This window comes from Macaca fascicularis, chromosome 12, assembly GCF_037993035.2.
Source record: "Macaca fascicularis isolate 582-1 chromosome 12, T2T-MFA8v1.1".
NCBI classification, from domain to species: Eukaryota; Metazoa; Chordata; class Mammalia; order Primates; family Cercopithecidae; genus Macaca; species Macaca fascicularis.
The window spans coordinates 1,549,295-1,572,165 of NC_088386.1; the positions used below are offsets into that span (position 1 = coordinate 1,549,295).

General features: G+C 40.9%; 1 protein-coding gene, 1 long non-coding RNA gene and 1 other non-coding gene across 3 annotated transcripts in view; 2 read left to right on the plus strand and 1 right to left on the minus strand.

The window, feature by feature from the left end:
• Positions 1 to 434: 434 nt before the first annotated feature.
• Positions 435 to 21,467, plus strand: LOC135966499 (putative POTE ankyrin domain family member M). Its single transcript, XM_065525340.2, has 9 exons — positions 435 to 918; positions 5,654 to 5,768; positions 5,928 to 6,101; positions 8,948 to 9,054; positions 10,384 to 10,521; positions 13,002 to 13,072; positions 18,153 to 18,322; positions 19,575 to 19,619; positions 20,610 to 21,467. Exons 1-9 carry the CDS (start codon positions 446 to 448, stop codon positions 20,736 to 20,738), a joined length of 1,422 nt encoding a protein of 473 aa, XP_065381412.1. The 5' UTR covers positions 435 to 445; the 3' UTR covers positions 20,739 to 21,467.
• On the plus strand, positions 11,787 to 11,893 carry LOC135966685 (U6 spliceosomal RNA). Its single transcript, XR_010580230.1, has one exon. It is a non-coding gene; the product is annotated as a U6 spliceosomal RNA (small nuclear RNA).
• Positions 13,194 to 22,871, minus strand: part of LOC135966501 (uncharacterized) — an 80,477-nt gene continuing 70,799 nt past the window's right edge. The window contains exon 4 of the long non-coding RNA XR_012421007.1: positions 13,194 to 13,641. This is a non-coding gene — a long non-coding RNA (uncharacterized lncRNA). The remainder of the gene's footprint in view (positions 13,642 to 22,871) is intronic.

Genomic DNA, 22,871 nt, shown 5'->3' on the forward strand with positions numbered 1-22,871 from the left:
TAACGGCTTGCACGCGCAGGGCACACGCGCGTAGCGGCTTGGCTTGGCTTTGCGTTCTTGGCTTGGCGTCGATTGCTTGGCCTGCTGTTCCTCCTTGGACCTCCTTGGATTGACGTTTTCTCCTTTGGGTTGACGTTTCCTCCCTAGTTCCTTTGCTGGGCTTGACCTTTTCTCTGCTGGGTTTGGCATTCCCTTGGGTGGGCTGGGTGTTTTATTGCGGGGGGGTTGGCCCTTCCTGGGGTGGGCGTGGGGTCGCCCCGGGTGGGTGTGGGTTTTCCCTGGGTGGGGTGGGCTGGGCTCCCCTGCTGGCGTTGGCAGGTTTTGGCTGGGATTGATCTTTCTCTTCAAACAGATCGGAAACCCGGAGTTAACTGCTAGTTGGTGAAACTGGTTGGTAGACGGGATCTGCTCGCTACCATCAGCCTCCCCTGGCTGTTAAAAGCAGATGGTGGCTGAGGTTGGTTCCATGCCGGCTGCGTCCTCTGTGAAGAAGCCATTTGGTTTCAGGAGCAAGATGGCCAAGTGGTGCTGCCACTGCCTCCCCTGCCGCAGGGGGAGCGGCAAGAGCAACCTGGGCGCTTCTGGAGACCAGGACGACTTCGCTGTGAAGACATTCAGGAGCAAGATGGCCAAGTGGTGCTGCCACTGCTTCCCCTGCTGCAGGGGGAGCGGCAAAAGCAACCTGGGCGCTTCTGGAGACCAGGATGACTCCGCTGTGAAGACAGTCAGGAGCAGCAAGAGCAACATGGGCGCTTGGGAAGAATACGACGACAGCGCCTTCATGGAGCCGAGGTACCACGTCCGTCGAGAAGATCTGGACAAGCTCCACAGAGCTGCCTGGTGGGGTAAAGTCCCCAGAAAGGATCTCATCGTCATGCTCAGGGACACTGACGTGAACAAGACGGACAAGCAAAAGAGGTAACCGGGCCTGGGCTGGGAGGAGAAGGGACGGGGCGGGGGGCGGGGGGTGATGGAGGAGGGACGGGGTGGGGGGGGGTGATGGGGACAAACCCTCCTGGCGGGGGAGGAGGGGGGCTGCTTTCTTGTCTCCGCAGGCCCCACACCACCCTGGGTGTGGAAACCTCAGCGAGGTCAGAGGTCAGGGCACAGGTCCCTTTGTGAGCAGCAACACAAAACAAAACTTGAGCTGATTTCCAATCCAATTATAATTTCCCTCACAGAACACTAATAGATTGTTTTAAAGTGATTTAACTCGAAAAATTAAGTTGATGCAGCAGATTATTTTTAATGTACACATTTTAAAGCAATGTTCTATATATTATAGAAAAGTGTATATTGAGAACTAAGAACGAAGCCCCATAACATATCAACTTCAAGGCTAAATATTCTTCAAATAAAATCCAGTATGGATTTTTTAATCAATGTACCCTATGTAAGTATGTTCTTTACTGAGGAACCTTAGAAGGAAACTGAAATGGCAAGAAGGTTCGTGTGCTTGAAAAGGAAGATTGAATTTTCTGAAGATGTGAGCTTTTTCTATTTATCACTTTTACCTAAGCCAAATAAAAATAGCAAAGTTTTAGAGTTTTTACACATGCTGTCTTTTATTATTGTGATAAATTATTTTTTTGTAACAGAATGGAAAAAGACTTGCTTTTCCAGATATCAAAATGTGCATGTGCTATTTCCACAAATTGTTTACTAACGGCTGAAAAGATCAATGAGTAGAACAGAATAGGAAATCCAGAAATACCCAAATATATGTAAGAATTTAGCACTTGATAATGGTGATGTTTTGTATTATTTTAAAAAGGTGGATTGTTCATAATTCATTTTTGGAGAAAACTAGCTAGATTTTTATGTCACAAAAGTAAGAGTATAGATTAAACATTTTAAATATACAAAAGGAGAAACATACCAGCACAAGAAAACACAAATGCCTATTTATATATGCAGATATGTGTGTGTGTGTGTGTGTGTGTATATATATATATATATATATTTTTTTTTTTTTTTTTTTACGCAGACTCACTCTGTTGCCCAGGCTGGAGTGTAGTGGTGCAATCTTGGCTCACTGCAATCTCTGCCTGTTAGGTTCAAGCAATTCTCTGCCTCAGCCTACTAAGTAGCTGGGATTACAGGCGCCTGCCACTATGCCTGGCTAATTTTTTTTTTTATTTTTAGTAGAGATGGGGTTTCACCATCTTGGCCAGGCTGGTCTTGAATCCTGTCCTTGTGATCCACGCACCTTGGCCTCCCAAAGTGCTGAGATTACAGGCGTGAGTAACCGTGCCCAGCCTATATATGCAGATATAATAAAATAAGCTCATTAAAATAAGCATTTTAAAATTGGGCATAGTACTTTTTAGCGTAGCTACCAGTGACCTGCGTATGTATGAAAACAGTGTTCCTGGTAGGAGAAGGAATTTAAGTTAGAGGAATGAAATACTGTTTTCTACTTAAGTTAGAAGAGGAATGAAAGGCCGGGTGCAGTGGCTCACGCCTGTTATCCCAACACTTTAGGAGGCTGAGGCAGGCGGATCACAAAGTCAGGAGTTTGAGACCAGCCTGGCCAGTGTGGCGAAACCCCATCTCTACTAAAATTACAGAAAATTAGCTGGGCATGGTGGCATGCACCTGTAATCCCAGCTACTCCGGAGGCTGAGGCAAGAGAATTGCTTGAATCAGGGAGGTGGAGGTTGCAGTGAGTCGAGATCACACCACTACACTCCAGCCTGGGTGATGGAGTGAGAGTCCATCTCAAAAAAAAAAAAAAAAAAAAAGGAATGAAATACTGTTTTCTATCCACAAAGTTTGTGAGGATGAAGAACAGTGGTACGTATATAGTTGTTCAAAGTTTAAGTTGCTGCAGCTTTTCAAACAGACACTTTAGTGATAAGAACTACATTTTAAAAATGTATATGCTTTTTACTTATCAATTCCATTATACTGAAATACCTTTATGAAATAGATACATCTGTTTTTCTTAGTATTGCTTAAAACAGCAGTGTATTTAGAAGAATTCATAGATTTTATGAACAAATTTCGGTATATCCATAGGATGGAATAATAAGTAACTATTGAGGGCGTCAGTAGATACAGAGATATGTTGACATGCAAAGATGTACTTTGCTATATCAAGTGAGAAAAAAATCGGTTTGTTACACATATACACAAATATAATCTGCTCTTGTGTTAGCTGAAAATATGTAGAAAATATAATCAAACTTATTTCTGGGGATTTGTAAGTGAAGTTTTTTCCTTTCTCTTATCTGTGATTTCTGCAATGAACATCTGAAGTTTAGTTAAGGTTCATTAGTAATGAAATAATCCTTGGAAAGAGAAGGAATATGCTGCTTGCATAGATACAACTAATTTCTCACATTCTATTACTTATTTTTATTTCTGTGGATGGCTGTCTTCTGTGAACTTTTATCCTCTTCAGAAGTAGAGAGATTCTGTTTACCTGTTCCTGTAGATTTTATTGGATATACGTTTTATTATATAATTATCTTTTCATTATATATAGGTTAACGTGTAAAAAGTATGACTCATTTTAGTTGAGTTATATACTTATAAAAATTAAAATAGCAAATATAAATGATTATTACTATTGCAAATGTATTCTCCTACTCTGCAGCAGTTTTCTTTAAAAATATTGAACTCCCAAGCTGCGTTTATCCATTCTTTCAGTCCATTTAGTCATCAGACATAAGCCAGACACCTATTATGTGGCAGGCGTATTCTACTCTCTCTCAGGATCCTTCCATCTTTGAAAACTTCATGTTTACCTGCTGGGCATGAGCAAGCTGAGAGATTTAAAGTTGGAGCATTAGGACTTAATCTCAATTGAAGCTTTTCCTCCCTCCTTTCAAACAAAAACATTTCTGAAGGTAGAAAATAGTAAAAGATAACCTTTAATTGCCTTTTTGAACATTTATAAGTCTTGGATAAAGACTGTTTTAGTTGTTTTAAGAACTAAAATGTGGTAGATAAACAGCAGGGAATACTATGCAGCCATAAAAGAAAGAACGAGAGCATGTCCTTTGCAGGGACATGATTGTGTTGAAAGCCATTATCCTCAGCAAACTAACATAGGAAGAGAAAAGCAAATACTGCATGTTCTTACTTATAGGTGGGAGCTAAATGATAACACACAGATACCTAGAGGGAAGGAACATGCACTGGGGCCTATTGGAGGTGGAGGGTGGGAGGAGGGAAAGAAGCAGGAAATAGAATGAACAGGTACTGGCTTAACGCCTGGGTAATGAAATCATTTGTACAACCAACTCCCTTGGCGCACGTTTACCTGTGTAACAAACCGGCACATCTGCACCTGTACCCTGAATGTAAATGTTGAAAAAGGCTCCACAAATAGTTTCATAAATCCATTTTAAAAAGAGAAAATTTATAAGAGTCTTAAATCCTAATAGGAAAGATTGGAAATATCTGATGTACATACATTGTATAAATCTAAGTATTGAAAAAAATGAGCCCATGGTATTTATTTGAATTTCCAGGTTTTCTTTGGCTTAAAGATTTTTGAAAACCAAAGTAAGAATTAGTTTATTTTAGAAATTTGTTTTTGTTTTCACCTCAGCCCTCTTATTCCATAGTTTTTTTAAGAACTAAAATTTATCTAAATGCTCGTCATCTGACTGGAACCGCCCCAGACGTGTTATAACATATTCTACTTAATGTAAGGCACCAGGGGTTGTATGATGCCCCGTTATTTTATGTCTCAATAAGAGAATTATTTAAATGCCGCCAATTATAGTAAATCATTAATTGTAAGTGGTATTTCAGTGGAGACAACATGGAGACAATGATCATCTTAGAATCACTGAAATACAACGTTACCTGTAGTCTTTAAAACATACTTGAACGTGTAGGTATAATTGTATCATCTCACTTAATTCAAATGCCTTTAGGGTATTAGTAAAAATTATAATATCTAACAATTATTGAGCTGTTTTTTGTGTTAGGAACTATTCTATATCTTTTGTGTAGAGTCTCATTTAAGCATTACAGTGGTTTCCTGTGAGAAAGCTACTATTTTCATTCCCATTTTATTTATTTATTTTTTTGAGACGGAGTCTCGCTCTGTCACCCAGGCTGGAGTGCAGTGACCGGATCTCAGCTCACTGCAAGCTCCGCCTCCCAGGTTTGTGCCATTCTCCTGCCTCAGCCTCCCGAGTAGCTGGGACTACAGGCGCCCGCCACCTTGCCCTGCTATTTTTTTTTGTATTTTTTAGTAGAGACGGGGTTTCACCGTGTTAGCCAGGATGGTCTCAATCTCCTGACCTCGTGATCCGCCCGTCTCGGCCTCCCAAAGTGCTGGGATTACAGGCTTGAGCCACCGCGCCCGGCCCATTCCCATTTTATTGATGAGGTAACTGAGACACCAAAAGGCTAAGCAACAGCTGGGAAGCGACAGAGCTTCAAGTAGGGTTCCAGCCCAAGCTGAAAGTCATCCAAGGGCTGTGCTGTTTCTATTCAAATAGGCTACTCTTTCATTAATAGAGCGAGTAATGAGAGGTAATAAACAGTGTGCTTTCTTCATAGGAAAATTAAATGTTTGTTTTGAAGGCAGAGTAATAGCAGGCTATTCAGTGTTTGCAATTACACGAATCATTGATGTGCCTGTAGCTAGTGCACTACAATTTCCTAAAAAGTCTTCTCACTCTCCTAGGACTGCTCTACATCTGGCCTCTGCCAATGGGAATTCAGAAGTAGTAAAACTCCTGCTGGACAGACAATGTCAACTTAATGTCCTTGACAGCAAAAACAGGACAGCTCTGACAGAGGTATGCAGTAGCCAACTGTATCAGCGTGAGATGGGTTTGATTTCAATACATAGCATAAAAATGAGTTTTCTCCTCTAAATGTAACTAGCTGGTGAAAGCTGTGGAATGTTACTTTGAATTCCTAGCATTTATAATTTGTTTTTGGTCTAACACTGACAGGCCATACAATGCCAAGAAGATGAATGTGCGTTAATGTTGCTAGAACATGGCACTGATCCAAATATTCCAGATGAGTATGGAAATACCGCTCTACACTATGCTATCTACAATGAAGATAAATTAATGGCCAAAGCGCTGCTTTTACATGGTGCTGCTATTGAATCAAAAAACAAGGTATAGATCCACCAGTTTTCTTTTCAAAATACTGAAATGCATTCATTTTAACAGTGACCTGTGTAAGGGCCAGTTTTCCATATTTGGAAGCTCACACATAACCTGAATGAAAATATTTTGAAATGACTTAATTATCTAAGATTTTATTTTAAATATTGTTACTTTCAAAGAAGCATTTGAGGGTACAGTTTTTTTTTAATGCACTTGTGGTAAATACTTTTTTGAAAACACTGAATTGGTAAAAGGTAATACTTACTATTTTTCAATTTTTCCCTCCTAGGTTTTTTTTCCCCCCCTAATGAATGTAAAATTGCAAAATTTGCCCTGAAATAGGTTTTACATGAAAACTCCAAGAACACTTAAACATGTTTCAGTGAATAGAAATCCTGCTGCTTTGGCAAGTTCCTAAAAAACAGTAATAGATATGAGGTGATGCACCTCTCAGTGGCAAGGCTTAAGATATTTCTGATTGCTCATGAGGCGGAAGTGGAAAGGGAAAAAGAGCAATCAGAAATACCAAGGCCAATTTGGAAATTAGGTAATAGAGGGAAAAGACCATGAAGAGGTTGTGTGCATGTGCGTATATGTGTGTGTGTGTGTGTGTGTGTGTGTGTCCGTCTGTCTGTGTGGTGGTGTTCATTTATTTATTTCCTTTGTATGGTGAGACAAGGTTCAATTTTAGAGAATGACAGTTTTCATTTTGGGAGAGGGAGTTAGTGAGTTGTGAACTGCCTAGAGATCAATTTTAGGAGGCCTCTGAAGAACCAGATTGGCAGTAAATAGGTGGTCATGTAATGGGAAACCCTTGAGCAGAGGGAATAACAAGTAATTAACTGACTTAGTATCCTATTCTGGTAGAAATGGCCAGTTAGAGTCTCAACTCTGCTTTCAAATCTAGCATGTCTGGATGGGAAGGTGGGAGATAAGGAGCTTTCAGTAACAAGATCAAGTTGGATTTTGAGTTTACTAGACCTTGTTCTTCTCTTACCGGGGAAAATTATGTGGTATTTTCAGCAAATGAGTCTGTCTCCTACTCTTTCCTCTTTTTGGCCAAATCTTCAAATGAGAAAGGGAATTGGTCACGTGGGTGAGAAATGAGACTGAAGTAACTGTCTGTTGTATTAGCTTCCAGCTAGAATTTTGCATCCCAGTAACCTGAGGAAAATTTTTAAATAATCAATAAGTCTAGGCTTTTTCCTGAAGATTTTGATAGAGTAAGTCCAGTAAAGCCTAGATATGTATGTTTAAAAATGTTTCCTTGAAGCCAGGCATGGTGGTGCATGGCTGTAGTCCCAGCTGCTAGGGAGGCTGAGCAGGAGGATTGCTTGAGCTCAGGAGTTCGAGTCTAGCCTGGTTAACATAATGAGACCCTGTCTCTAACATCAACAACAACAAGAACAACAATTTTCTCAAAATCTGGATACACACCTGCTTAAGAACCACTGAATACATAAATGTAATATGTAAATTCTTATATCTCAAACTTAAGATATCTGTAGAAGAGTTGGAGTTGGATATGTGCTGATTTCTTTAAATCTTTCCTATCCAATTACATTAATCTGACTCTTTTTTTTTTTTTTTTTTTTTTTTGAGATGTGGTCTCACTCTGTTTCCCAGTCTAGAGTGCAGTGGTGCAATCACAGCTCACTGCAGCCCTGACCTCCCCAAACTCACTCAGATGGTCCTCCAACCTCAGTTTTTGTATTTCTTTTTTTTTTTTTTTTAGTAGAGATGAGGTTTTTGCCATGTTTCTCAGGCTGGTCTTAAACTCCTGGGCTCAAGTGATTCACCTGCCTCAGCCTCCCAAAATGCTAGGATTATGGGTGTGAGCCACCATTCCTGGCCTAGTCTGACTTTTATCTCTGTGGTGAGACATTAAAATGAATATTATTGGCGGTATCTATCAGCTTACAGAGTAATACCCTTTCCTTCCTACCGTCAGTTATTCGCTGCCATTCAGAAGGTCTTTAGAAATGTGCAGTGAGTAGTCTTTGAGTCGGTAGAGGATGATCCTCTCGGGATTTTGTGTCTCTTTGTTATCATTCAAGTGCTTAGGTCAGTAAGCCGTTGTTAAGAGCAGAGTTTTCTCAATTAGAATTGTAGCAAATTGTAAACTGTTTTTTTGTCAATTGAAGCTGTATTATGGACTATCCAGTGTGTCTCATAAGTATGTAGAGCTTTGGCATAATCAGCATGGCAGTTTTAAACACTAGAAACCATGGAGTTATTAAGAATACAGATAGGAATTCTGTAATTTAGTTTCAGTAGTCCTATGAACTGATTATCTATTAACAATCTGGAAAAATTAAATACAGATAGATTTTAAATAAGTAAATGTTGGGAAATTTTTTCAAATGGGCAGTATGAGTATTAATAGCAATTTTTATTACCCGTTGGAGCTTGAACTTTTGGTAAAACGTGAAACTAAAGAAATTTTTTACATGCAAATTATTGCTTTATACACAACAATTTTTCTTAGGGTAGAGGATATAGAGACAAAAGATACAGCCCCTGCCCTCAAGAAGCTCTTTGTTTAGGTGGGAAAAATGTTATCATCCAATAATAGCATGCCGAATGCTGGGTTAGAAGCAAAGAGTCTTGGAAGCAGTGAATGTTGAAAGTGAGTTTTTGAGATGATCAGCGTTGATGTGGTGAGGCAGAGAAGGGGTGTTTCCAAGGGAAGGAGCAGCACGTGGGAAAGCACAGAAGATTGAGGAGGAAGCAGCTACATGTTACTTACTTTGTATGCGTGTAAGTCGGTAGGATCTTATATAAAGTTTCCGCTTCAGTTGAGGAGTATGTACTTTTTTGAATTGCATTCGTTTTTGCTTTATATTGTTTTACAGCATGACCTCACACCGCTGTTACTTGGCGTACATGAACAAAAACAGCAAGTGGTGAAATTTTTAATCAAGAAAAAAGCTAATTTAAATGCATTTGATAGATATGGAAGGTATAGTTATTTCTTTTAATCTGTGTGTTGTTAACTAGATTGATAGTCACTCAAGTCATAAATGTTAAATTAATAAGATTAATGTGTACTTATTGGGACAGTGATCAGTATCAACACAAATCAGTCAGGTAGAAAAACAATTATTTGGACTGAGCAACATAAAGAACAGTTTTTGTAGGATTCATCTTCTCTTATTGTATTGACTGATGTTCTTTGTTGTATGAGGTTTTGGTTACATGACCTTATGTTAGCTAGAGGGATTTCGTATTAATTTTATGAAGTGTGAACTTTAACTTTCAGTTTACTTTATGACTCAGTATTGAACTTCTTAACCCTTTCTACCAGTTTTTAACCTCTGTGTCTTATATGCTTTTCCACTAAATATGCTATATTAAACATAAGTAGGGGTTGAAAATTCTTTTGTCTTTTCAATGACTCTGCTTTAAGTTGCTTTCTTTGAAGAATATTAATGTTAGCTTATCCCTACATGACAATTAATTGCTATTCCCACATACTGTGGGTTCAACAGCCTTCTTCCTTTTTTATTTCCAGTGTATTTTGATGTTTTTATTTTTAATTGGTATGGAAAGAGGGAGTGAAGATAGTTTTAAGTGGATACACTTTTCCTTTCATGAAGGCAAGCTGTAGGTGGGTGATAAAGAGAAAAGAGCTAGGCTTTGGATTCACACAAGACTGAATTTAATTCCTAGCTTTCTTACCTGCTAGGTGTGTGACCTTGGGAATGTTACTTACCACCAAATATGTTGTCATATATGAAAAGTAGGAGAATATATGCTTCAAAGTTGACTGTGCATAAGTAAGAGAGATATATATGGCACTTAATTCAGTGCCTAGTACATGCTTATTGGCATCATTAACTGACACTCCTGTGACTACTATTCTTACTATTATTATTATTACTGCTTTCAGCATGCAGAGAGCTCTTGTTCATGTTACCCCCTAGCTGATTTTCTATTACAGCGTATCAGTCTAGGGAAGCTGTGATGAAATCTTCACTTAAATCTTTGTCCACTTCAGATAAGTGGTCCTAACATTGTTTCTTGCCCATCAAAGGACTTTAAATTAGTAGCTTCTACTATGCAATGCCCCAGTGAGATAAGAGGTTTCCTTTTTGTCCCTTCCTTTTAACCTTGGTGGTATTTTACAAAGATGAACACTTGAGCACCCAAGATGCTATGTCTTTTGGTACATGTAAATGTTTAATTCTGCACGGAGAAACAAGATGTTAAATTGGTAAAATATATCAAATTAGCTTTAAAAATAACTTTATTGCAGTTCTTAAGGGAGAAATTATCTCTGTCATTTTAGAACTGCTCTCATACTTGCTGTATGTTGTGGATCAGCAAGTCTAGTCAGCCTTCTACTTGAGCAAAATATTGATGTATCTTCTCAAGATCTGTCTGGACAGATGGCCAGAGAGTATGCTGTTTCTAGTCATCATAATGTGTAAGTGTTTACATTAAAAGGCGAGTTAATGCTAAATTGAGGTTTAAAATAATTGTAACAATTGCATCTTATGGATCAGGTGAGATGTCATAGTTCGGTTCAGGTAGTTTTAGAATGGCAGTGAGTTAGTCCCCTGCATCAGCCAGAAATCAGAAAAAAAGCAAGACAAGTTAGAAGTACCAGTGGGTGGAGGATTCTTTATCTCAGGACTTTTAAGACCTTTATCCTTAGAGATCCCAACATTGTTCATTTCATCCAAGTATAACACCTATGCATGGGATAAAAAATGGTGTCACATCTTTGATTTTTCTGATTAGTTATTTGGGTCTTGAAATGTTCAGTTTAGCAGAAAGTCTTGTACTGTCTTCTGGGGACTGTCTCCTACATACTCCATGAATTTTTCAAGAACCGAAGGGGTTCACTAAATCCAAGGAAGACAGTCCCTTTTATCAAGTCAGAAGGAGGAGGAAAAAAAGGACATTCCAGTCATTCTGTTGTTTCCATTGTTTCTGTCGCTGCATTGTTGCCACTCAAACTGGTCCTGCTGCCTGGTAATGGTTGACCTTTGACACCAAGATGCCCTTACTGATTCAGATCCCTCAAGCCTTCCTGGCAATTCATACGGTGACTTTGAAGTTACAGCGTATTTTAGTTCCCATACCTATGCTTATATGCTCAGCCATTGTTCCCAAAGCACCAGCACCCTGCTCTGGCCGCTGGGCATCCTGACTTTATCCACACACAAAGTGAGCAGGTTGACCCTTCCCCCCATATTCAGAACCTAATGTGGAACCCACATCTTAGCCAAGAATTAGCTGAGACCTTCACGGTCAGAGATCCTTTGAGGCAGTTGTTGGTCTTTTCTCTAGCAGATATCAGGTGGGCTTGTTCTGAAAGGTCAGAGGGGTTCAAATAACGTGGGAGAAAGAGATCAGTGTTTGTTTCTTCTTCTTTGCTACTAGATCTGTGCTGTGAGGCAACTTTATATCCTGTATAGAACCTTAGGCAGGAGAAAGTCCTATATGAACCTTCCCCGAGCAGGGGCTCCCGGTTGTGGTTGGCCCTTGAGTGATCTGTTTTACATGATAATGAAAATCGTCCAAGCTACTTCTATCTCTAGCTCAAGATTTTAAAATATTTTCAAATTCTACCTCACAGGAAGCCGTTGAAGAGAATTCTCAGAATCTCTTCAATGGTTAGTTGGACTTAACAGAGCCAAGCCTCATCCATGACTCATCACTAATCATGTGTAAAAGTAGGGCTTTGTGCTTGCTTCGGTGGCACATATCCTAAAATTAGAACAATACAGAGAAAATTAGCGTGGCTTCTGCATAAGGAGGCAGCACAAATTTTTGAAGCATTCCATGTTCTGTGCAGTCACTGGAAGGTCATTTGACTATTTGCTGACTAGCTGTAAGGAAACACTGTGAAGCAACACAAAAGATGGGTGCCACCAAAATACTGAAATTGTGATTTGTGCTGCCAAAATAGTCATGTAAGATGGTCTATGAGATGACTTAGAGCTGAATAACATGTTCGGTGCAAAATTATATTGTTAGCATGTATGTCAAAAACTAGAAAATGTCAACTTGCAACTTCTTCATGGAAACTAAAAAAAATAAAAGAGTTTTGGTCTCCCCTGCCAGCTGGCATTGAACATCAATATAAAGCATTATCCTAACAAACATCTGGCTCAGAGTTGGAGTCTGTAGAGAAGGATCATTGGTCCAAGCCAGGTCTTAACATCCATTGGTTTTTCTGCCCTTGGTGTGATTGGTCAACTCCATAATAGTGGACAATCACATTAGCTACTTTAATGAGATATTTATGAATAAATTTAGTTACGAACTATGACATAGTTGAGATGCCCTGAATTATAAGCCATAGGAGTAGGACAACTGAAAAGCAAAATTAGGACTTAATAACATTTTCTGAAAACTTGCATATTAGAACCTACGAACAAAATACACATTGGATTTTATTTGGGATTCCAAGATAATTTTAGTCATAAAGTTTAGGAACAGATTATTCCATTGCTTTACTATTTCTCTGAGCATTTAAAAAATATCTTGTTAAATCTTTATAACAACCTAGTGAAATATGAAATAAGGCAGCAAAGTCCTCACTTTGTTGAAGAAGGCATTGAGCCTAAGAGAAGCAAATTGTCCAAGAACAAATAGCTGTTCATTATGGACCTAGGACTTATGCAGAGCTGGGACACTTTCTATTATGTCATGATAATGTAAGCTAATTTACTGGGTCACCATGCCCTTGATTTCTGAGCATTTCACCTTACATTGTTTTCTTCTTTAATTAGAAGCTTAAAGAGAAGTTTGTAGAATGTACTCATAAGTGAATGGGATAATACTGTTAATTTCTGATATTATGATATTAGAAATACTCTAAGAATTTTACATTTGGTAAGTATTTTTTATATCAGTATTAAAATAGTAATTTGGTTTATTGCATTTTATACATAGAATTTGCCAGTTATTTTCTGACTACAAAGAAAAACGGATACTAAAAATCTCTTCTGAAAATAGCAATCCAGGTAAGACTTGTGATAGTGAATTACTTTAGGTCAGTTGTCCCCAACCTTTTTGGCACCAGGGACTGGTTTTGTGGAAGACAATCTTTCCATGGGCTGAGGGAAGGTGGGAGTGATTTCAGGATTATTCAATCATGTGACTTTATTGTGCTACTTTATATTATTATTACATTGTAATATATAATGAAATAATTATACAACTTAGCATCATGTAGAATCCGTGGAAGCTCTGAGCTTATTTTTCTGCAACTAGACGGTCTCATCTGGGGGCAAAGTGAGACAGTGACAGATCATCAGGCATTAGATTTTCATACGAAGCACACAGCATAGATCCCTCAGACGGGCAGTTCACAACAGGGTTCATGCTCCAATGAGTATCTAATTCTCTGACTGGTCTGACTGGAGGCAGAGTTCAGGCGGTAATATGAGCCTTGGGATGTGGCTATAAACACAGGCGAAGCTTCCCTGGCTTGCCTGCTGCTCACCTCCTCCTGTGTGGTGTGGCTCATAATAGTCCATGGACGGGTCCCAGTCTATGGCCTGGGAGTTGTGGACCCTTGCTCTGGGTGGTCCTACCATAGATAAAAAAGTGAAAGTAAGGAATTTTTGATCACAAGAATGCTGAAGCACAAGTCGTGTTACATCCGCTTGTCCCAACAAGGTTTTACTGTTACTGACTTCGTTCCTCCTCATTTGAAGTTGGAAAGAGATACATTTACTTTGTTGGAACAAGATGTGTTCTACCTGCTGGTTAATTGTCATGATAACAGTAATTTTGTTAGAACAAGATGCTCCGCTATCATTTGCCAAAAGATTGCCATAATAAATATACAAATTGCCCCACTCTAGGCTCAGCAGATTATAATAAAAGTAGAAAAATGTTTCACAATAACAAAAATGCTAGTATGCTACTGGGTTGTGGACACCTGATACATTGTATAAACCAAACTGTAGGAGGACACCTTTAGCTATCTATTTATCACAGAGCTTCTGTAAGTTAGGTTTCATAAGTTGCGGGAGACAAAGATGGAACAGATATAGTTTTGATCTTTAAGGTGCTCATGATAGAGCTGTCTCCATTTCTGTGCTTTTTCAACAGAATTTTCAAAGAACACATTTCTATCTATGTTTTCACTTGTCCACTTAACAAATAACTATCAAATATCTTTTAGATACTAACCATTTTTGTAATGCTACAGAACACAAACAAAAATACAGACAGGAGCTTGTTATTATCATTGTCGTTTTTATTATTTTACTACTTTGTTCGGTGCTTACTGTGTGCTAGATGCCCACTGGAAGCTTATAATTATGATTTATTATATATTGATTATGTGCCAGACATATGTGATGAGGAATAAAAGTTTTGGGGAAAAAACAGGTGTGATTTAAGGTAAACATACAGAGTGAGAAGAATTTTTCTAGGTAAAGAAGCAGAAGAAGAAGAATGTTTGGCAGAAGGAACATGCAACGAGTTGGTGTGTTTGCCAGAAGGAACGTCTAACGAGATTGCCTGTTTGGCAGGAAGAGCAGCAAGTGCAAAAGACAAGATGCTTGAGTGAACTTTGCAGGGTTTCTGAGCAGTTCACTTTTGCTAGTACCAAAAGTGTGAGATACCAGAGGTTGGGAATGAGGTGAATACTTAGCTAAGGCAAATTTATGGTAGACTTTTTAATACTGTAGAAATGAGTAGGGCTTATCCTGTGGGCCATGGGAAATTTACCAGATAGAATGCTTTGGACTGCAAATACTGATGAGCAGTGGCTAAAACAGTAGGAACCAGAGTTGTTTTGGTTGTTCGGTGATATCTTAGGTATCCCACTTGTTCCTCTTTCAGCTGTGCTGTTGGCAGTGTTTTATTCATGTCTCCTTTCAGGGTTGGCTAATCGCAGCAGCTCCAAACATCTTGTTCTCACGGCACAACATCACAAGAGCTGCTTTTCTTCACATGTGTCTTTTAAACAGGGAGAAAACTTAGAAGCATGCAAGGGGCTTCCTGTAACATTTCATTGACTGGGTCACACCACATGCTCATTCCCAAACCAGGCACTGGGAAGGCAAATATGTGATTAGCTTAGAATAAACATTTCTGTTTCTGAGGCTGAGGAGGGGGATTGGGATAATAAATATCCCAATAGACTTGTGTTTCTTCTGCAAGAAAGAATAAGGCATGGCTATTGCGAGGGAGCCCACAGTGTTTGCTGCAGAGGCTCATTGGAGACATTTCAGCAGGGGAATCGCAAGATTAAATTTGAGTACTAAGGCCTTCTGGTCATGGTGTAAAATGGGTTAGCAAGCTTTTTCTGTAAAGGACCAGGTGGGTAATATTTGAGGTTATGTGGTCTCTGTCATATCTACTTACCCTGCTGTTGTTTGCTGTTGTAGTGTGAAAGCCATGATGATTCTATGTAAACAAACAGGCATGACTGAGCTCCTATAAAACTTTATTTACAAAGCCATAGGCAGATTAGATTTGGCCTGTGGCCTATAGTTTGCTGGAGTTGATGGAAGGGAACCAGGTAAAGAAACCAGGAGACAAAGGAAGCTTTTGCAGTAGTGAACTATAGTTTCCTTGTCACACATCCTTGGACTAGTATCAATGTATTACAAGGTTTTCACCCATCCATTGTGAAATAAATAAAGTTCAGAATCTCAGTTACTCATTTTAATATGTTGGCCTTTTTTTTGGTGTTATGCTTTTTTCATTTGTTTTGCCTAATTTTTTTCATGTAAAAAATGCATTAATAGTTGGCATTTTCTTTTAAATAAAAACCATTTTATAAATGTTTATGTTCCCAATGGTAGTGGGAATATAAAGCAGAGGCAGCAAAGAGGTATAGTCAATATGATTTAGTGATAATTGAATGAGAAAGGTTTGGGGCACAGAGAGAAATGTCAGATAATTTCCAGCTTTCCAGGTTGTACACTAGTATTTAACCTGGATGTGAGGCTTTCATAATCTGCCTTCTGCCCCACTCTCCATCTTTAGCCCTTTTCCCTATGTGCCCTTTCTCTGGCATTGATGACCTGCTGGTAATGCCCTGCTCACTCATCCTTCTATTGCAGGCAAATCCTTTCCCTCTTTTAGGCCTCGCTCCTGCCCTTGCTGCTGCATGGCATGCTGTCACCCTTTCCTGCCTCTACCCTTTTAATCTGGCTAGCCTCAATATTTCAGTCTCTGGTTAGGCATGTGTTCTAGAAAAGCCATCCCTGACATGCCTTATTTTCATTCTTTTTAAACTCTAATGCCTAGCATGTATGTAGCAGGACTCAGTAAGAAATTTCTGAGTAAAATGTGAGTAAGACGATGTGCAGGATTGTCCTCTGCAGTCTTGGAGCAGAGGGGACAGACACGTGGAGGAATAATGCACAGTTCAGGTGGTAAAGATGCAGTAGAAAAATCATTGAAGTACTAAGGCAGCCTCAGGGAGGGAGGTACCTGTTTATTTGGGGAAAGACATGCAGAATCAAGGAAGACTTCACACAGCATTGTTTTAAGAGATGAAAAGAAGGCTGAGTGTGGTGGCTCATGCCTGTAATCCCAGCATTTTGGGGGGCTGGAGCGGGTAGATCACAAGGTCAGAAGATCAGGACCATCCTGGCCAATGGTGAAACCCCATCTCTACTACAAATACGAAAATTAGCTGGGTATGGTGGTGCGTGCCTGTAATCCCGGCTTGACAGGAGAATCACTTGTACCAGGGAGTTGGAGGTTGCAGTGAGCTGAGAATGCACCACTGCACTCCAGCCTGGTGACAGAGTAAGACCCCAGCTTAAAAAAAAAAAAAAAAAAAAAAAGGAAAAAAATAAATTTGTCAGAATCCTGGAGGGAAACATTTTAGATGTTAGGAAGACATTGTACACTAATAAAGGTGTCAGTCAGTAGTAATTTTGGAAATCATTTATAAGGTACTATTGTTGCAAAAAACAGGAGGCAGGAGAGACCCTGTGGGTGAAACAGGAGGATTTCATTTAGGTGCACATCAGCTCAGCAGATTTGCATCCAAAAGCTGAGCCCTGAACAAAGGGAGGGCTTGGCTTATATAGGCAAGCTTCCAGAAGCAGAATAAAGGCAATTAATCATATAGTGACAGTTTTGCAACCTCAGCATAGCCTGTGACCTTGCAGCTGCTTTGAAGGAAAACAGGAACTTGCAAAATATATGCATTTATAAAAATAGCTATGAGTAAATGCTGAGGGGAAGGGGAGACGGGAAAGGAATTTGTTTTCTTAACCTTGCTCTGGGATGTGTGGACCCCATACCTGTGCGCTCTGGCTTCCCAGACAGGGTCACCACGACCTTTCCTGGGTCCTGCCTGTTGCTATCCTTAGAGTCAGAGTAGCTAAGTGCAGGAAAACTAAATTTTCTTTTCATTACATTTACTGCTTCACTGTTAGGAAGTGGAGAACAACATACCGTGTCACCTTATACGTTTCTACTGTATTTTAAAGTTGTGTTTCTGATGGTTTTGTTCATTTCTGTTGGGTGGATGAATTTGTGAGTGAATCACATCAGGTGTCTCCCCAGGTGGTTTGTTGAAGTTTTGGATAATTATTTCCTAAGTAACTATTTCATGAAAGACTAAACCCTGAATTTATGAAATAAAATGTTATCTTAAATCTATTTTTATAAAGACAATAGTTTTTAACTGTTCCAAGTGGTTCATTTTAACTGAATACATGAGGTTGTATGTAATTACCTCAAATTAGTACTACTACAGAGTAATCAGTACTGGCAAAGTAAAAGTAGCGCTAAAGTAGTACTAATAAAGTAGTACTAATAGCCCTACGCTAGTAGTAGTAATAAAGTGGCATTGCTATTGATTCTATCCATCTGTCTACCTACCTGTCTGGATGGGAGGGCACAGGATTTGACTGATAAGATTGGGCTTAGCAGTGAAAAGAGCTCATATATGCTTTAAGCAGGTATACACTCAAACTTGGTATCGTGACTGTTCTGAATTCCAGAACCATGGCTAGAGGGTGGAAGTTTTGTTTGACTGTGTCTCACATTTTCCTTTTGGTCTATTGTCTAACACATGTTGCTAGAATTCATTTTACTCTGACTACCTTTTATGTACAGACAACGCTGTTATTGACGAGATCACACCCAAGCGGATCAGAGATTGGCCCAATACTTACACCTACACCAAGGCCTTGGGAGAAATGGTGGTGCAGCAGGAGAGCAGGAGCCTAACCATCGCCATCATAAGGCCCTCCATTGTGGGAGCAACGTGGCATAAGCCTTTCCCAGTAAGCCCACTTACCTGGATTCTGTGTTTTGCTTTCAAACTAAGGTTTTTCTAGCCCAATTATTTTCTGATGTCTTTCTTCTTCTCCTCAGGATTTATAGCTAAATGCAGCCAATCAAATATGAACCCATTATACTAGGGCAAAATCCCACTTTGGGATCATGAGGCTCTTCTGGCAGTTACCCTCACTATCTTAGAGTTGGATGGAGATCTTAAATTAGCTTCTAACTACTCTAGTCTCAAAATTCCCATGGGTGATGTTTTTATATCTTGGCTTTCCCACTATAGCTTAAACAGACCAGAATGTTCTTGATGGCCAACTTGATAGTATTGCAACTAACTGCCAGGGTAAACAAGAGTTACAAAGCTCACAGAAGGATCTCAGTTTGGGAATAGTAATTTTTTTTAACCTCAGTATACTGCTGTGTCCTTCTGAAAGCTATACAATTATACAAAGTCTTCTTCAAAGCAGGTCTGTGAAGCTTTGGGGGCAGATAAATTCCAGCTCCACCACTTACTGGCAATGCGACATTTTTGAGTTCTTCTTTCCATAAAACAGGACAGATACTACTTTGGAGAGTTGGTTTAATGAGACAATGTATGAGGAGAGGAGTGCTCAGACTCTAGTAAAAGGCGGGTCCCTACTGAAAAGGCTCAATTAATATTAGTCCCTTTATCTTCTCCTCCCATATCTCTTGTCTCCCATTATACACATTTCGACTTTTATACTGTAAGGTAAAGAGACATAATAAGGTAAGCTGAATGGCTTGGGGCTTAGGAAACAAACTGAAAAAGACATTTCCCTCTAACTACTCTTAAGCATAATCTTTCCTGTAACATCTTTAAGCAAGTCAACACACATTATTACCAATCATGTTTTCAATGTTCTCCTAAGGAGGCTAAAATCAGGACTGAGGTGGAGAAGTATGGCTGGTGAATTGCTTAGCAGATCATGATATAAGGACAAGGTCCACCGTAGCCCTTAAGATGTCACAAAACGCTGCAAAACCATTCATGGCTCCTGCTATGAACAACAATCCTGGCCAAATTTTAATTATTGGACAAAGTGCAGAAAATAGCCAATGCTTTGCCATTGATCTTTGGGATCTTAATAATACTGAATTAGATAGTTCTATTAGCTGGGGTCTCAGTGCCCTTGTTTGAAATTTATTGAGATTAGACTGCAGATGTTCCAAGATAACAACAATTTTCTAAAATGTGTGTGTAACCAATGGAAATCTTCTTTCTTTTAGGGTTGGGTTGATAATCTAAATGGACCTAGCCGACTCATTATTGCGGTATGTATAGGGATGAAGAAATAACTCTGAAATGTAGTGGAAGAATAGTAACAGAATTCTTAGTGCTGGCTTAGCTTCATTGATCCAAAAACGTAAATGCTACTTTACTATCAATTGAAGCATATTATTTCAACTATTCTGGTTATAATATGAAGGCAGGATGAAATTATTTTTATTCTTTTAGAATTTTTATCAGGAAAACAGATAAAGCGCTATCAATTACTATTTAAGAGTCCTATTTTGAAAAGTCTTTGAGAATTAAGGATTTTTCTTTTTTCTTTTTTTAAAAAAAAAAACTTTTTTAAACTTAAAAATAAAACCAGCAAAAGTCTTATAAAAATGAAGCAAGTAGCCCAAAAAATGCCCACCTGCCGCTCTATATACAGTAATGCAATATTTGTCACAGTTTTGTACAATATTATAAAAAATGTCGCAGACAGTAGCAATTAAGGCCCTTATTTCTCATAGGACATCAAGCCTTATGACCTGGTGGGGTGGGAGGGAAGATGCCACTTAATTATTGCACCATTTTGAGAAACAGAACTCGTCAAGGCGAATAGTGGTCTTTTCCCACCTGGCCTTCAGTCACAGATGGGGGCTGGGGCGGTGGCGTCGTCTTCAGACCCTCTGTAGCCACATTGTGCCCTGCCCGCTTCTCTGGGTGCAATAAATACCGGTCACAGTTTGGGAGGGGGCCTTGCGCAGGTGGGCGGGGGCGTCTGGGCTGCATGTGCCGCTTCCTGTACAGGGCAAGGTGGGCGGAGCGCGAGAAGGCGCGGTGGCACCAGTGGCCCTGAAATGGCCAGTGGCCCCTGTGCTTGGGGTGGTGGAGCCATAGCTTGTCTGAGTGAGCAGCTTCCCGCTGCATCCATCCCAGTGGCAGTGGTCTGGCTTGTCACTTGTGTGCTGCGCGTATGTGCCTTCGGGTGAGATTTCTTGCTGTGGGGCTTGCCCTAGCCGCACAGGCATACATGGTGGTGCCTTTTCCAGGCCAGGAGCGGCCGCCACGCTTGGGCTTGGCCTCCAGCAGCTCCAGCGGGGACGCCGGCGCCACCACGAGGAGACCGCGAGCGACTGGGGGTGCCAGGCCTAGGCCCAGGGCTGTGGCAGCGGCGCTGAAGCTACCGAAGACGGGCGGGGGTGGGGGTTGGGGAGCTGTGGGGGGCGCCTCCTGAAGGCCGGGTTGGGTGTCCTAAGCCAGCGCCACGTTAGGGCAGTGGGCAGGAGGGGCGCAGGCCAGTAGGGGCTGAGGGGCGGGTGTCGGGGGCGGCGGGGGGGACCCGGGACTTCGCATGCATGAAGCCGCCGGCCCGGGGCGCCCTCGTGTTTGAGGCCGCGAGGTCCATGGGTGAACCTGGGTGCGCTGCCCTTGCCGCCGCTGTCCGCTTCAGGGAGCTGGGCCTTGACCAGGCGGCTCGGCAGTGCCAGTAGAAAGCGGTTTAGCAGGCCGGGCGCGGTGGCTCAGGCCTGTAATCCTAGCACTTTGGGAGGCCGAGGCGGGCGGATCACGGGGTCGGGAGATCAAGACCATCCTGGCCAACGCGGTGAAACCGTAAAAAAAAAAACACACACACACGCACACACCGTAAACACACACACACACACCGTAAACACACACACACACACACACCGTAAAAAAAAAAAACGCACACACCGTACACACACACACTCTCTCTCTCTCTCTCTCTCTAGCCGGGCGTGGTGGCGGCGCCTGTAGTCCCAGCTACTCGGGAGGCTGAGGCAGGAGAATGGCGTGAACCCAGGAGGCGGAGCTTGCAGTGAGCGGAGATCACGCCACTGCACTCCAGCCTGGGCCACAGAGCAAGGTTCCATCAAAAAGAAAAGAAACCGGCGGGCCATCCGCGGCGGGTCCAGCTCCGGTCGCAGCAGCTGGGACCCACACCAGGCCATTCACGGGGGCGCCATAGGGCAGCTGCGTGCAGAGTTTGGGTAGCAGGACGCAGACGGCGGGGTCGCGGGGGCTTCGGGGTGTCCTCGGCCCCAGGCCGTCCAGCCCTGTGGACCGAATGAAGTCCCGCACGCCACGTGTTGAGGTAGTGGTGGGTGCCCCTTGCGCGGGGTCAGCCCTCCTGCAGGCGGTGCTCACGGTACGGGCTGGCGAAAGTGGAGACGGACTGCAGGATGGATTCACTTGGCCACATGGCCGGGAGCTGGGAAGACGGACACCGGTGAGTGGCTGCCCTGGTGGGCTGGTCGGGGCGCGGGCAGGGGGGCATGGTTCTGCCAAGGATTTTGCTTTGTTTATCGCAAGATGGAGGTATTTCCTCCTTTCTGCAGTTTATAATTGCATGAATTAGTGTAGTGAATTGAGGAGGCAGTAAAAATAATATCTTCAAAGATTATTAAATTCATTATTATAAAACACATACGAGTTTACGTGTGTGTATAGAAAGCAGGTATACATCAAAAATTCTTAATGAATACAAGAAAGAGAACTACCAATACTGGAGCAAATTTTTCAAATACAAACATCAGTGAATATAGGCAAGGCCTTTTCTTTTATTATTATTACTATACTTTAAGTTCTAGGGTACATGTGCACAACGTGCAGGTTTGTTACATGGGTACACATGTGCCAGCAACGCCTTTTCAATAATGTCTTACAAGGAGAAACGTGGCTCCTCTAGGTAAACAGCCCTCAGTGCGCATCTCCCTGAAGTCCAGATGGATCCGGTAGAGCTGTGGGGTTCACAGCTCACACTGAGGCATTTAGGGCCTAAACGCCACTTTACTTTTTTGTACAGTGAGTAGGAAATCAGTGATCTAAATGAGTTTAAATCTTATTAGGGATTCGAACTGCGCTTCAGACTCTGTCTCTATTCCTCCCAGAGCTAGATTCAACATGAATTAAAATACAAATATAAAACAATGAATTATGATAGTGACAAAGACCTTCCTTCGAATTTCAGATTTTTCCAGCAGCCCCTTTCTTTCTGTTTCCCACCTGCCTTCAACTCTTTCTCCTAAAAAAGTTCAGTTGGGGTGAATGGTGACTTAGAACATCATTATTTTAACATGATCCCAAAGCGGTTTTCATTATATGCAAAGATGCATATTTATTTACATTTTTTAAAATGTTCTAAATTGGTTTCTTATGTCCAAAAGAAGGGGAGCTAGTTATAAGAAAAGAGAATTGAGTAAGGTAAGAAAGTGCTAATCATTTCAAATCAAAGTGGGAAACATGCAAAGCAGAAAGAATCAACTTCATAAACTCAACAAATTATTAACGTA